The sequence below is a fragment of the Raphanus sativus genome, chromosome 1 (assembly GCF_000801105.2).
Source record: "Raphanus sativus cultivar WK10039 chromosome 1, ASM80110v3, whole genome shotgun sequence".
Taxonomy (NCBI): domain Eukaryota; kingdom Viridiplantae; phylum Streptophyta; class Magnoliopsida; order Brassicales; family Brassicaceae; genus Raphanus; species Raphanus sativus.
The window spans coordinates 11412634-11425482 of record NC_079511.1 but is presented as its reverse complement, the minus strand read 5'-3'; the positions used below and the strand labels follow the sequence as shown (position 1 = coordinate 11425482).

The window sequence follows — 12849 nt, the reverse complement described above, 5'->3', positions numbered from 1 at the left end:
ATTCTATAATTTGGCTACCTTAAAATTCAATATGTATCACCAATTTTTATTTTATTAAAATTTGCTAAGAAAGTTTAATGGCTTGGCTTCTAGGATTCTATAATTTGGCTACACTAAGGTCTTTTTAATCAACATTAATTTTACTTTCTTTTTTGTTGAATTAATTTATTCCACGATGCTTATTTATTGTACGGAAATATTTTAATTTTAAATTAAATACAGTTTTCAATAAATAAACATATGCATTAGCTTAGCTTGAAAATAAAAGTAACTAACCTCCATTAGAGAAAATATTATAAATACATTTTTAAAAAAAGAATGCCAATTTCTTTTTAAGAATTCCAAATTTAACGTGACTTCAAACCATTTCTTTTACCTCTATCCTTATATGACGCGTCGATGAGATAATGTTGCTTTTATCTCAGATGGTCGGTATGTATTGGACAAGTGCTTCTTTTAATTTAATGTATCATCAGGATTACTAAGCTGGGACATGTCCTGCTCGAGAAACAAATTTCAAAAAATCTTTGAATCTAATATTTGAACTCATAGACGTGTACTTAAAATATATTATTCCGATAAAAGGAAATTGAAAGTTTTCATATGTATCCATCCAAACGGTCAGTTAAGAATTCCAACAACTTAGCAATTAGAGAATGTTTAAAGTCAACTTTCCATTTTTTTGTTTGGTGTTTGTATTATTACTCTAATGATAAAGTCCAGGCTCATGGGATATTACCAAAACTACTCACAGTAATGGAAATGTGAATCTAAATATGTGTCTTTATATTAATATAAAGTATTGGACATCTCATTTGGTATATCATTCTGCCAAAGGGAGCACACATGAATAATTAAGCTGTAATCACAGGCCATTCACTAATGAAGATTCAATATGGTTCTTCCTTTTGAAAGCGTAGAGAAGAAAATAACCAGCTCCTGCAACTATCACTGACATGATCAAACCTGGCTTATTGATTTTGAATGGAATCCTGCTACCGATATAACCCGCTGCCCACCGTACCTTAAAACTAAATCCACAACTTGCTTTGAACTTCTGGATTGAGAATCCCTGAATCAAAAATCAAACATAAGAAAGCAGTGTAGATTCTATCTACAAGGTTAAGGATGCACATTTGGATTAAAAGAAAGTATTATTACCTCTGGTAATTTGTTTTCTACAGCCAGATTGTCGATATGCAGCCTCACGTTTGACGCTGCAGCCAACCAGAAACTGCGATCCACTTTTGAGTACACATTGGAAACTATGTCAAACAAAGTCTGAGCTCCATCCTCGGTGGCCTTTAGTATAGAGTCTTCTCTGCTCCTCCGGTTTCTGTAAAACAAGATTACTCCCCCCATCAAAAATTCCTTATCAAGTTTCCTCAATTATTATCCGCAGGTTTTCAGAAAGTAAGATTCTATCTACAAGAGCAGATTCATACTTGAGATATCCGCAAAGCATGTGTTTTGGCCACAAGTTGACCCTTCCATGCATGGGAATCACTACATGTGGAGAAAGCTCCAGCAAATTATACGTCGTTTGAAAGTATTCCTGCCAAATGAATAAATGGAAACTGAGGAAGTTGTTGTGCTACTTAACATCGAAATAGAAAACAGGGTGAGCATATACACTACCAAGCTTCCAAAGGCTACTTAGCACTTACCGTCATGTTCCCACCTGACCTAATGTCCAAGAAAGCACTTCCTTTACTGTAAACAACGCAAATTGGTGTTGAGTCACACTCTATGTTCGCTATAGCAACAGAGATTTTAGTGAAGTTGCCTCGTCTTACCCAACGCAATGATCACCAACAATCAGAGAGCGAGTGGAGTTATGAAGCAGTGCCATATGGCCATCTGTGTGTCCCTGAGAGAGTTTGTTGTTTTCTTGGTTAATAGTTTACTAAACAGTAACAGAGCAGCAAATCTAAGGGCTACGCAAGATTTTAAGGTAGCTGGACTGGATAGGTACCGGAGCAAAAATGACAGTCAAACTCTGACCATTGACACAGATGTTTTCTCCTCCAGAAACTTGGGTATAGTTACCAGACCAACCATCTGAACTCACAAAGTATTCGAACATAAGACGAAGTTAAATTTACAAGAATTGGAACACACTAATAATACACTATACAGAAGAATGATACCAATGCGGTTCCTAGTTTTGACATGTGCCACTAGAACAGCATCAGGATTGCTTTCCTGTATAGCAGAAAGACCTGAAACATGGTTGAAGAGGTAGATCGTAATAGTCTTCACAAAAAGAGAGGGAGAGAGAGAGTAGGAAGGGAAAAAAAAAGAATCTACCAAACTAGGAGAGAAAACAAGAGATTCCATACCACCAATGTGATCACGATGGTGATGTGTAACAAATACAATTAGCTTTCTAGGCAAAGCATCAACAACTTTCTTGAGCTGTGGTTCAAGACAAAGCAATGCAGTTATGGATAGTTTGTAATGAAAAAAACGTGCAGACCAAATCTTTAAAGATGGTGAGAAGAGTTTTTTGTATCCATTCCTAGAGAAAGAAAGAAAGATATATACACATGGCTAGAGACAAACCTCAGTGTGGAGTTTGTAGTGGCAACCAGGATCCACAATCAACGCATCCCCATGAATTACAAAATCTCTCTCTTGATCGTCCACTGGAACATTTTCTGGAGCAAACACAACCAGATTAGTTGTCGTGAAAGGTTTCAGTGTCCTGCTACGCATTGGAACAACCATAACACCAGGTGGATATTCCTGACATACAAAAACAAAAACATCAAAATTAGATATTATTCATAAGATAGTCTGGTAACAAAACAGACCTGGACAGGCAGAGAAGGTGATAACTTCTGTTTCATATAACCATCCCCAAGTCCAAGTAGTACTAATGGTCCAACACGATCACTACCCGGTTTTGCATCAACAAGACAGTCAAAGCATGCTTCCATAGACATCCACTTACAGTTGTCTGCACGACAATACAATAAAATAAACCGAGTAAGTTTACTTATCCAGATTCCGGTTCTCAAATTCCACAACCTCACGAAAGAAACAAAAACATTGTCGGATAAAAAGGACAAAACCTTGTAAAGTTTTGTCTGTATCCAAGAGCTTCCCGGAGAGAAAACAAGTACGGACGGAGGAGTCAGGTCCAAACTCAGGCTCCAGTACATACCTGACGAAACTCCACTCTCCCACATCGCTAAACTCAATCCCTAAGTTCGCCAACAGCTGCACTTACTCAGGGAACAATGAGAAAACGATAGAAAGAGAGAGAGAGAGAGAGAGAGAGAGAGAGAGAGAGAGAGAGAGAGAGAGAGAGAGAGAGAGAGAGAGAGTAGTGTACAGTTACAACACTTACTCGAATCAGGGTAGAGTCCAAGTCGAATTTCTTCAAATCTATCTCTTCAGAGCATGATTCAGCTATAGAGAGAGCAGAGCTGGAAATGATTCCGTCTTCTAGAGTCGGTAGATCTGTTGATGGGAGGTCCCATAGATGGGAATCGACGAAGGAGTCGTAAGCTTCGTCCCCGAATTTCGCCGGCTGTTTTTGCTTCTCGAGGAGGAATTGGGCGTGGTCTCCAGGGTTCTTGATGATCACCGCGAGATTGAGATTGCCCATCCTGAATCCGGATGTGTGAAGCTTTAAATTTCACTCTTGATGTATAAATGATCGACCTTTTTATATCCCCACTCTTTCAATTTTGGTTACTTTTAATGTTTCTCTTTCAGTTTGAAGCCTGACGATGCATTTTAGCTTTTTTTTTTATCTTAATGTGTTTTGGCTAAGAAAGATGGTAATCCAAAAACAACATCAACTAGAGGTTATGAGATGAATTCTCCTTTTTGTGTTTGCTTTTGTTGTACATTCCTAGTTGTCATTTCAAACATAAGTCGAGTGATCAAGATTTTTAATGCGAAGGGTGAATCAAACAAACAACAAACTCGCTCAAATTACATACAATGTTTTTTTGTTGACCAGAGTCCTAATCACTATAGACTTGTCCACCAAAACCAGACGGATTCGATTGCTCGCAAAAGCAGTTAGATAATTCTGTTGCATGGTTCCACAGATGGATAATCTGAGTAAGAGATTATCTCGTTAATCAAGAGCGAAATTTAAAAATTTTCTGAGCCGCCTTCGCTCCCCGATCACACCGACGTGGTTACGACATGTTACTAAGACGAAAATCAATCAAAGATCAAATTTGGACATCAATTATGTTATTTTCTTCAACAATATATACTCTGTTTAAGACACTTAAAAGCTAAACCGATGTACTGAGTCAACATAAATCATTGTAAGAACTACAACGTGTTAGTTTTGTTTTCTGTGGATTTTGTTCATTGTTTGTAGAATTTAAACTAGAGAACAAATCCTTATATTAACGAAATTATTCTAGATAAGACGAGCAAACTTATTATTCTGTTAATTTAGACATCATTTTTATGATGTCTAATAAAAAAGACATCATGTTTACCAATTTCAAACTAATCTAAATGTTGAAGGATCTTCACACACGGTAGCAATGTATCAAAGTTTCACATTCTTCATGCAAAAGTGAATTTTTATGTCTTATCTTATATTTCCTTATTTCCCATCACTGGTTCTAATTTTATAAAGTGAGATTGACATTCTAATTTTGTGTATTAAGTACTAATCCACTCTTTTTTTTGTTGTTTACTGTAAAAACAAGGAAAGAGAATAGCAGAGCCGAAAGTGTTCAACTTTCTTCTTGAATTGTGTGTTGATGCCAAAGTAACAAACTGCGGAATCAAATCTATACCAGATTTGTTTTCCAAACGTTATAATATAAAATCGACCTTTTCTTCTGTGTTTAACCTTAAAAGCCTAAACCATACGCGACCCTGAGGCACAAAGTCTCATCGTTTACCTTCCCACACGTTCCGCCCCGACGCTTTCAACTTATCACCGGGTCGGGTCAAATGTCAATAACGAGGGGAACTGTTTATAATCATCATCCGACTTGTTCATCATCAACAACTACTTGAGATCTCTCGTTTTCAAACTCTTTGAGATAGATTTTTAGGGTTTTTAATCGAAATCCCGTGGAGAGAGAGAGAGAGATGACTGAGAATGAGAGCTCGTCCTTTGATTACCGGAGCATTAGAGAAGCCGCCTGCAACGCCGGTGCCGGAGCCACCGCAGGTTCAGTTTTGATGATCTTTTTCTTCTGTTTCTTTCTCCTGATTGAGTCTCGTTGGTGGAACTTTTTTTTTCAGGGGCGATTGCGGCGACATTCGTTTGTCCATTGGATGTGATCAAAACGAGGTTACAGGTTGTTGGTCTACCGGAAGCTCCAGCCTCGGGGAAGAGAGGTAACTTTGTTTGCTTCAGAATGTTGACAAGTTGATGTAACTGTACATCTTATGTGGTGAATGATGATGATGATATGTGATTTGTGCATGCATGTTTGATCAAGACTCCCTCTGGAGCCTATGCTTATAGTTTGCTAACAATATGAAAGCCTAGTTTGCTTCAGAATGTTTAGAAGTAGATGTAGTCTCATCTTATGTCATGGTGTGATGATATGATTTTTTTTTGTTTTTTTTGTTGAAGTTTTGCATGTTTGATCAAGACACTCTCTGGAGCCTATGCTTATATATTGCTAAAAATATGAAGCTTAGTTTGCTTAAGAATGATATGTGTATGCAAATTTTTTTTTGGTTGAAGTTTGTTGCATGTTGATCAAGACTGTCTCTAGAGCTATGCTTATAGGGGCTAACAAGCTGCATCTGTTGAAATAGCAGGTAGTGTGATCATTACAAGTCTACAGAATATAGTAAAGAAGGAAGGTGTCAGGGGAATGTATCGAGGGCTTTCACCAACCATCATAGCTCTCCTTCCCAATTGGGCTGTAAGCGCCACTTTTCTCTGCCGACCTTTATTTGTTTAATTCTTGATGAACAGTCTCATATGGATCTGCTATTGTCTTTCTGTTATGTCTCTCCTTGTGATCGATATTCTGGTACTATGCGCAGGTTTACTTCTCAGTTTATGGGAAGCTAAAGGATGTTCTTCAGTCAAGTGGTTGGTTTTCATAATTTACAAACTACAAATCGTACTGTAGTCCAGTGATTGCGTGACTCGGTTTTCTTTTTACCAAAGTTTTCATGATCCTTCGGTCTTTCATGATAGATGGCACGCTTAGTGTTGGGGCAAACATGGTAGCGGCTGCTGGTGCCGGAGCTGCCACTTCTATTACAACTAATCCACTTTGGGTTGTCAAGACAAGACTAATGGTAGAGCTTTTGTACTTATTTCTTTACATTCTAGATTGTTTCCTTCTTATTGTGTTTTATCCTCACACTTTTGTTCAGACACAAGGAATTAGGACGGATGTGGTACCTTACAAAAGCATTATGTCTGCTTTTAGTAGGATTTGTCACGAAGAAGGATTGCGAGGGCTTTACAGGTCAGTATTTGCAATGAGACTCAGGCATATTGAAAACCTTATTCCTATGACATGTCGTGCTTATATCAGTTATATTTTTCCTTTTTTGGAACAGTGGCATTTTACCCTCTTTGGCAGGGATAAGCCATGTTGCAATCCAGTTTCCAGCATATGAAAAGATCAAGCAATACATGGCAAACATAGGTAAAACATGATTCATCCACTAAATTACATAATCCCAAATCCCAACTAGTTTCTGATCAGATCTAGTTAAAGCTCTTAGATAATACATCAGTCGATAATCTGAGTCCTGGGAATGTTGCTATTGCCTCTTCGATTGCGAAAGTACTCGCCTCTGTTTTGACTTACCCACACGAGGTCTTTCTCTCCTCCTGTTCGTCTATCAACCTCACTCTTAGGCTCATAACTAACTGACCCGGAACTAAAATAGGTTTATGTTACATCGACAGGTTATTAGAGCCAAACTTCAAGAGCAAGGACAAATGAGAAACGCTGAGACCAAGTATACCGGAGTTGTTGATTGTGTCAAGAAGGTGTTTAGAAGCGAAGGGATTCCTGGAATGTACCGTGGATGTGCCACTAATCTCCTAAGGACAACTCCATCAGCAGTTATTACATTTACAACCTATGAGATGATGCTTAGATTTTTCCGACAAGTTGTGCCACCAGAGACTAACAAGTCGGACAGTCACAATAGAGAAGAAGAAACAAAGAGTTTAGTTAGTCGACAGGGACCAGAAGAAGAAGAGAGAGATTCAGGCTTGAGAGAAGCACAAACTCAATCTAATAAAATCAACACTTCCCCTATCCCTCTTGGAAGCAAATAAGGCTTGTTTTCTGACTGGGGGCATGCTTCTGAGTTTTCTTTTTCCTAAAGCCATGTTTCTTTTTCTTTCCCTTGAGGTGATCATGTTGTAACCTTTTCTCGTCGTTCTAACAAATATATAACCTACCAATACATACTTTTGGCCTTTTTTGAGTTTTGATGATAAGTGAATATTTGAAGATCACACTCTATATGTGCAAATTGCAGGTTGTGAGATGTATAGGAAAAGCGATTTGAGTATTTCAAATGTAGCTGTTTTGGATGGAATTTTGTGGACATTAGTGATAGAGGGTGCAAGAAAAGGAAGAGGATTTGTTTCCTTGTTCTTTCTCAGTATTGGGGGCGCTTCACCTACCACGAGGTAACAGAATATTCTTCTCGGGCTATAAGCTTTTAGCACTTGTTGAAGGAACTAATGGAAGCCATCTGTTTCTGGTTAGAGAGACTTTTCTTGGCTGCCTTTGAAATCTTATCCTTTATACCAATGATGCATGCAAATTATTTTATGGCTAACTATATAGATAGGCGTTAAACTCATTAGATGCTATTGGCATCATAGTGGAGCTGAGAGGTGTGAGTAATCATTGTCAAGCAAACCCTTTTTCAGTCAATTTTTTTGTTCTTTTTTTTAGAGATTTATATCGATATTACATACTGATACAGTTACATATGTTGTTTAGTATGATAAACAAAATTAGACATAGAAAATTGGTGATTAGTAGTTCAAGTCATGTCACTATGTATATTTTCTCAATACCTGTAACTTCACAAGTCTTTGTTTCATCTTATACCTTTCCACTGACACAAATGAGACGAAACCAAAACCTGATTGTACCTTAGCAGCTGTAGGCACTGGTGTTCGGTGTGGTTGATTTACTGGTCCACTGTTCAGTCACAGAGATCGGTGACCGTGGGAATTTTTTATGTATGAGTGAAGCCTCTCCCCAATCCGGTGGCGAAGGATGCGGAGTTGTTGTCTCTTCTCTGTAGTTGTAGTACGGACATTTTTGTTCCTGGTTCTGGATTTCCTTTAGCTCTTTCACAACCTCTTCCATTGTTGGTCTCATTGTACCATCTTGCTGCAAGCACTGAAAAGCCAAACCTGCCACCATTGTAGTCATTTTCCTAACTCCTTCATTGGTTCCGTATCCAAGACTCTGATCAATCAGCTCGTGGGTCGCGTTGTTCTGTATCTTGTTTATAGCTAAGCTTGATAGGTTGATCTCACTCTTGGACCTGTTTATATCAACAGCAGGCTTCGACGATATCAGCTCGACTAGAACCACTCCGAAGCTGTAGACATCGCTCTTGTCGGTTAGATGATAACAGTGATGATACTCAGGATCCACGTATCCCGCAGTGCCCTGAGGAGCAGTTGAAACATGAGTTGCATCAGTTGGGAACAACCTGGACAGTCCGAAATCCGCAACTTTGACGAGGTAGTTTCGGTCGAGCAGAATGTTTGTAGTCTTGACATCGCGGTGAATGATATCAGAAGCGTGAAGGTAAGCCAAAGCACTCGCTGTTTCTATGGCGATGCTCAGGCGCATTGGCCATGTTAGAAAGCCTTGGTGTGTTGGGTTTTCAGTTTCACCGAAGAGATGATCTGCAACTGTGCCGTTTGGAACAAACTCATAGACAAGGAGAAGTTCTCTGCTGCGGCGTGAAGTGCATCCGTAGAGAGAGACTAGATTCTTGTGATGGAGACGTGTGAGGATTTCTATCTCGTTCATGAACTGCTCGAGTCTTCTGTAGTTGTGCTCATAGAGACGCTTCACTGCGACTTCTCGTCCATCACGCACTTTTCCTGAGATTAGAGAAGCAAGAAAACATTGCTTAACAGAGAGATCTCATTTTCTATAAATGTTAGTGCTTTGATCATCTTACCATAGTAGACAGTGCCAAAGCCTCCATCTCCTAGTAACCTGTCTTTACTGAAGTTGTCTGTTGCTTCTTGAAGTTCTTTATAGGAGAAGATTGGTATCTTAAAGAAGACATGGCTAAACTCAACGTCAGAGCTCGAGTTATATCTTGAGATGAGGTCTGAACTGGTTCTCCTTTTGTAAATCCTTTTGATGATGATAAAGAGTGCCACCAAGCTGATTAACAATATGAGAGATCCTCCGATTCCTGGACAATTAGGGAGGAAACTGATTCTAATTGGATACTATGTGGAGAAAGATAAAGAAATTAAGTGGGCTAAACAGAATATCTCTCTTTTACCTAATCCTAGCTTTAACTTCTCATCTTGGTAGTCCTTTCGTTCTACAACAAGGAAGATGAAAATTGAATTAGTGTCATCTCCAAATGTTTCATTCATCATTCATGTTCATTGTGGCCATACCTTTGGGTCTTCCCCCTCCCCCTCGCTCTCCCCCTCTCTCTTCCTCTATCCCGTGGCATCTAAACTCTCCTTTGACCATCGTACATTCTCCTCCTCGTCTATGGCAGCCATAGCAGCCTGGAGGCAGGTCTATATGAAGAGAGAAAGTAGCATTAAGAATAGACTGGTTCATGTGACTTGGATTCACCCAGCTCTCTGGTGTCTTGATGGCTGAACACCCTGAATTATCTTGAAAATCGGAGTAATACAAGCTGCTTCCTCCTCCTTTGCAATTCGAAAAAGTGAAACCATTCTCCCTACTGTTGTTACATTTGTACAAAGTGGTCATGTTGAGCCATGGAGAATCTGGAAGAGAGAATCTTGACAAGTCACTGCAGGTTCCTGATTCCAAACTTTGGTTAAGCTTTGGGTCAGTGATGGTTATGGTGTTGGCTTGAGAGACGCTTGTCACGTTGTACCATTCCCCATTTTCCTCAAGCTGTATCTTTGAAATCTGGTGATTAGTGCACTTCAGCTTGAACAGACCGCATCGAGACGGCATGGATGTGTTGTAGAAAGGGAAGTTGAAGTCGAGGCTTCCACATGAGAATGTTTCAGCACAACCTGTCCGGTTCTTGCTCTGGGCTTCTGCCATGAGAAAGATTAGGAAGAAGAAGACCAACACGGAGATAGTCTTCATTGATGATGTGATTACAGACTTGTGATTCTTGATAATCTAGATCTACAAAATATCAAGACTTTAGTTCCATTTTTTTTTAAGAAACTAAATTATATAATTCTCCTCCTACCCTTTTGTTGAATGGTCCTTTCTTTGAATGGTATTACGACAGGAGCGTTGACTTGTGTGGAAATTCAGACAGAACTGTAGAGGAAGAAGAGCATGGATTATGAGGTTTAGGTTTCGTTGCAAGGGAAGAAGAAGATGAAGATATGTGGGGGCAGCTTTGAAAAAACTGTGCAATAGTCGTTGAAGCTTGCTGTTATATTGGACAAAAAAGAACGTATGAGATTGGTTTTGACCGGAGACTCTGGCGGAATGGGAAACTTTGAATTCAATAGAAATTTTGTGCTTACCTTTGGTCGAAGTTGCATGTATAAGATTTTTGACCACACGCCACTTATCTTCGTGTCTTGTCATCCTCCTCTTAAGTCTTCCATTATTAAAAAAAAAGTCTTCCATTATTAAAGCGTTAGAAGCACTGAAAGTGAGACCATTGTTCTTTAGAGGTCTTCTGATTCTACTTTCATTTAATACTCATAATCTTGTTTTAGCAATATCATAATGCATTAAAAACCATGTTAAGTGATAAGATTAATTAATTTTATATAGAAAAGACTTGATAATAATGTCTTGTTATAGACACCAAAAGAGAAAAGAGTTGATCATGATATTATTAAGATAGAGATGGCTAGCAACTTGCAGAAAAAGAGAATATCTTATTTTAAAAGGATTTGAAGTTGATGAAACACGTTCTGTGTAGAATAAAGACGACACGAGGGCTACTGCATATTCATGTTTGGACTAATTTGATTGTATCGAGTTATAAAATACAAAATTAACATTTCCGAATCTTTTAGTTTAAAGTCTTTTAAAAATTACTGGCGATTATTTAGTCGGTTATACGTTAAATCATTGATGTAAAGGATCATAAATTACATAATAAGTGCAAAGATATAGAGTTCGACGACTAATCTTCGAACAAAAAAAAATTTGCATAGCATTGACAGAAAAAAAAAATAAGTGATAGAGGGAAAAGAGAGGGTTCTAATGTAATGGAATGTGATCATGACAGCACCCACATGTCGATTTTATTATTGGTCGGAAGTCAATTTTGGGATGTTGAATCTAGAGGCTCCTTTCAAAAACTCAAGTTGGGCCAACTCTCTTTCAGCCCTTTTGTTACTCTCTCGGTTAAGTACTGATCTAATGGAAGTCTTCAATACTGTGACTGCTCTAATCTGATATAAGGATCCAAATATCAAATGATCTTATTTGTTAAGTTATTCAAACTGTTACATATATATATATAAATGAAACCAAGTCATTAGTCAAATTAAATCATATAAGTGTCAGAAAGCAATAGCGGCCCTGGGTACAAGCGGCATGAGCTCGTGCTTCCGGCCCTATTTTGAATCAATAACATTTCGGCCTTCAATTTACTGAATTTTTCATTACAGTAGTTGGTTAACGGCTACAATTTGTTAGTATGAAGTTACCAGTTTGAGTACAGCCGGCTGCCAATATTTTTTCATCAAGAAACAAGTCCATTTTTTTTACTTCCAGCCCATAAATATTTCAGACTGGACCTGCAGAAAGTATATGTAAACTAAAGACAAAAACTTAGAGCGAGCATTATGGCACTTTCATTGCAAAGGTTCTTAATATATCTTACAAAACCCAAGATAGAAAATTATATAAGAAAGATTACTTGATGTATGTTATGTTAATTATATATTAGGGATACATTATCAATGTTTAGATGCGGGATATGCAGCTGCTAATTTTTCTATCAACGATTACTGATGTTACACATCCAATTATCATTGCTTTGTCTTGTAAATTCTAGATTTCAATAGGGAAAAGGAACGATAAATATATGTTAGAAACTCTATAATTTTATTTGAAAAGTAAGTTTTTTTTACGTCGCACTCACTTAATTCTTACCAAAGTAAATTACACAAATACCTTTTAATAAATTAAAATTATACTTCATTTCCTTTATTGAAAATTGTTTTGTTTCCTTTTTACTAATAAAATTTTAGTTACCTTTTTAATTTAAATTTATTTTTTAGAAAATGATATAACTAGTAAAAACGAAAGACTATGTATATATACATACATATATATATATATATATAAAATGATTTCTTATTTTATATTTTCCTTAAACAACATAAGAAAGAAAATATCTGTAATTTTAAAAATACATGTTTATACATAGCTAAATTGCAAAAGGAAGTTTAAAAATAAGTAATTTAGATATTTATTATTTTAAATGATATTTTATATTTTCAGAGTATACAAGTTAATATATATATATATATATATAACATAATTTGCAATACATTTGAAAAAAACAATTAGCTATTTTTTCAAAATAAAATTTTATTATGATTATATTTTTGATAAAATAATTAAAAACAAAACAATATAAATTAACCGCTTAATATCATAATTCTCGAATGACAATCCAAATTAAGAAAAAAAAAATATAATATTTTACTTAATATTACAGATATAAATTTGG

General features: G+C 37.1%; 3 protein-coding genes across 6 annotated transcripts; 1 reads left to right on the top strand and 2 right to left on the bottom strand.

Annotated features, from left to right (window-relative positions):
* Window positions 1-763: 763 nt before the first annotated feature.
* Window positions 764-3822, bottom strand: LOC108814428 (uncharacterized). Its single transcript, XM_018587032.2, has 12 exons — window positions 3356-3822; window positions 3078-3225; window positions 2817-2962; window positions 2566-2748; window positions 2343-2418; window positions 2151-2222; window positions 1976-2061; window positions 1797-1870; window positions 1668-1713; window positions 1446-1555; window positions 1162-1336; window positions 764-1072 (listed from the first exon to the last, which is right to left on the bottom strand). The coding sequence occupies exons 1-12, from the start codon at window positions 3614-3616 to the stop codon at window positions 866-868; spliced, it is 1584 nt and encodes a 527-aa protein (XP_018442534.2). The 5' UTR covers window positions 3617-3822; the 3' UTR covers window positions 764-865.
* A 907-nt stretch (window positions 3823-4729) lies between these two features.
* Window positions 4730-10569, top strand: LOC108808068 (nicotinamide adenine dinucleotide transporter 2, mitochondrial). Of its 4 annotated transcripts, none has more exons than XM_057010896.1 (11): window positions 4730-5164; window positions 5239-5334; window positions 5764-5873; window positions 5998-6046; window positions 6155-6258; window positions 6337-6431; window positions 6526-6614; window positions 6694-6788; window positions 6881-7334; window positions 7465-7618; window positions 10432-10569. In XM_057010896.1, the coding sequence occupies exons 1-9, from the start codon at window positions 5083-5085 to the stop codon at window positions 7256-7258; spliced, it is 1098 nt and encodes a 365-aa protein (XP_056866876.1). In that variant the 5' UTR covers window positions 4730-5082; the 3' UTR covers window positions 7259-7334; window positions 7465-7618; window positions 10432-10569. The 4 variants fall into 4 exon arrangements, with proteins under 4 accessions (XP_056866876.1, XP_056866871.1, XP_018435773.2 ...); XM_057010891.1 differs by lacking the exon at window positions 10432-10569 and adding an exon at window positions 8101-8240; XM_018580278.2 differs by lacking the exon at window positions 10432-10569 and adding an exon at window positions 8101-8240 and having other exon boundaries at window positions 4736-5164; window positions 5767-5873.
* Window positions 7836-10530, bottom strand: LOC108808061 (LEAF RUST 10 DISEASE-RESISTANCE LOCUS RECEPTOR-LIKE PROTEIN KINASE-like 1.1). The gene is made up of 5 exons (XM_018580262.2): window positions 10390-10530; window positions 9602-10322; window positions 9481-9522; window positions 9145-9387; window positions 7836-9064 (listed from the first exon to the last, which is right to left on the bottom strand). Exons 2-5 carry the CDS (start codon window positions 10278-10280, stop codon window positions 8094-8096), a joined length of 1935 nt encoding a protein of 644 aa, XP_018435764.2. The 5' UTR covers window positions 10281-10322; window positions 10390-10530; the 3' UTR covers window positions 7836-8093.
* Window positions 10570-12849: the final 2280 nt, after the last annotated feature.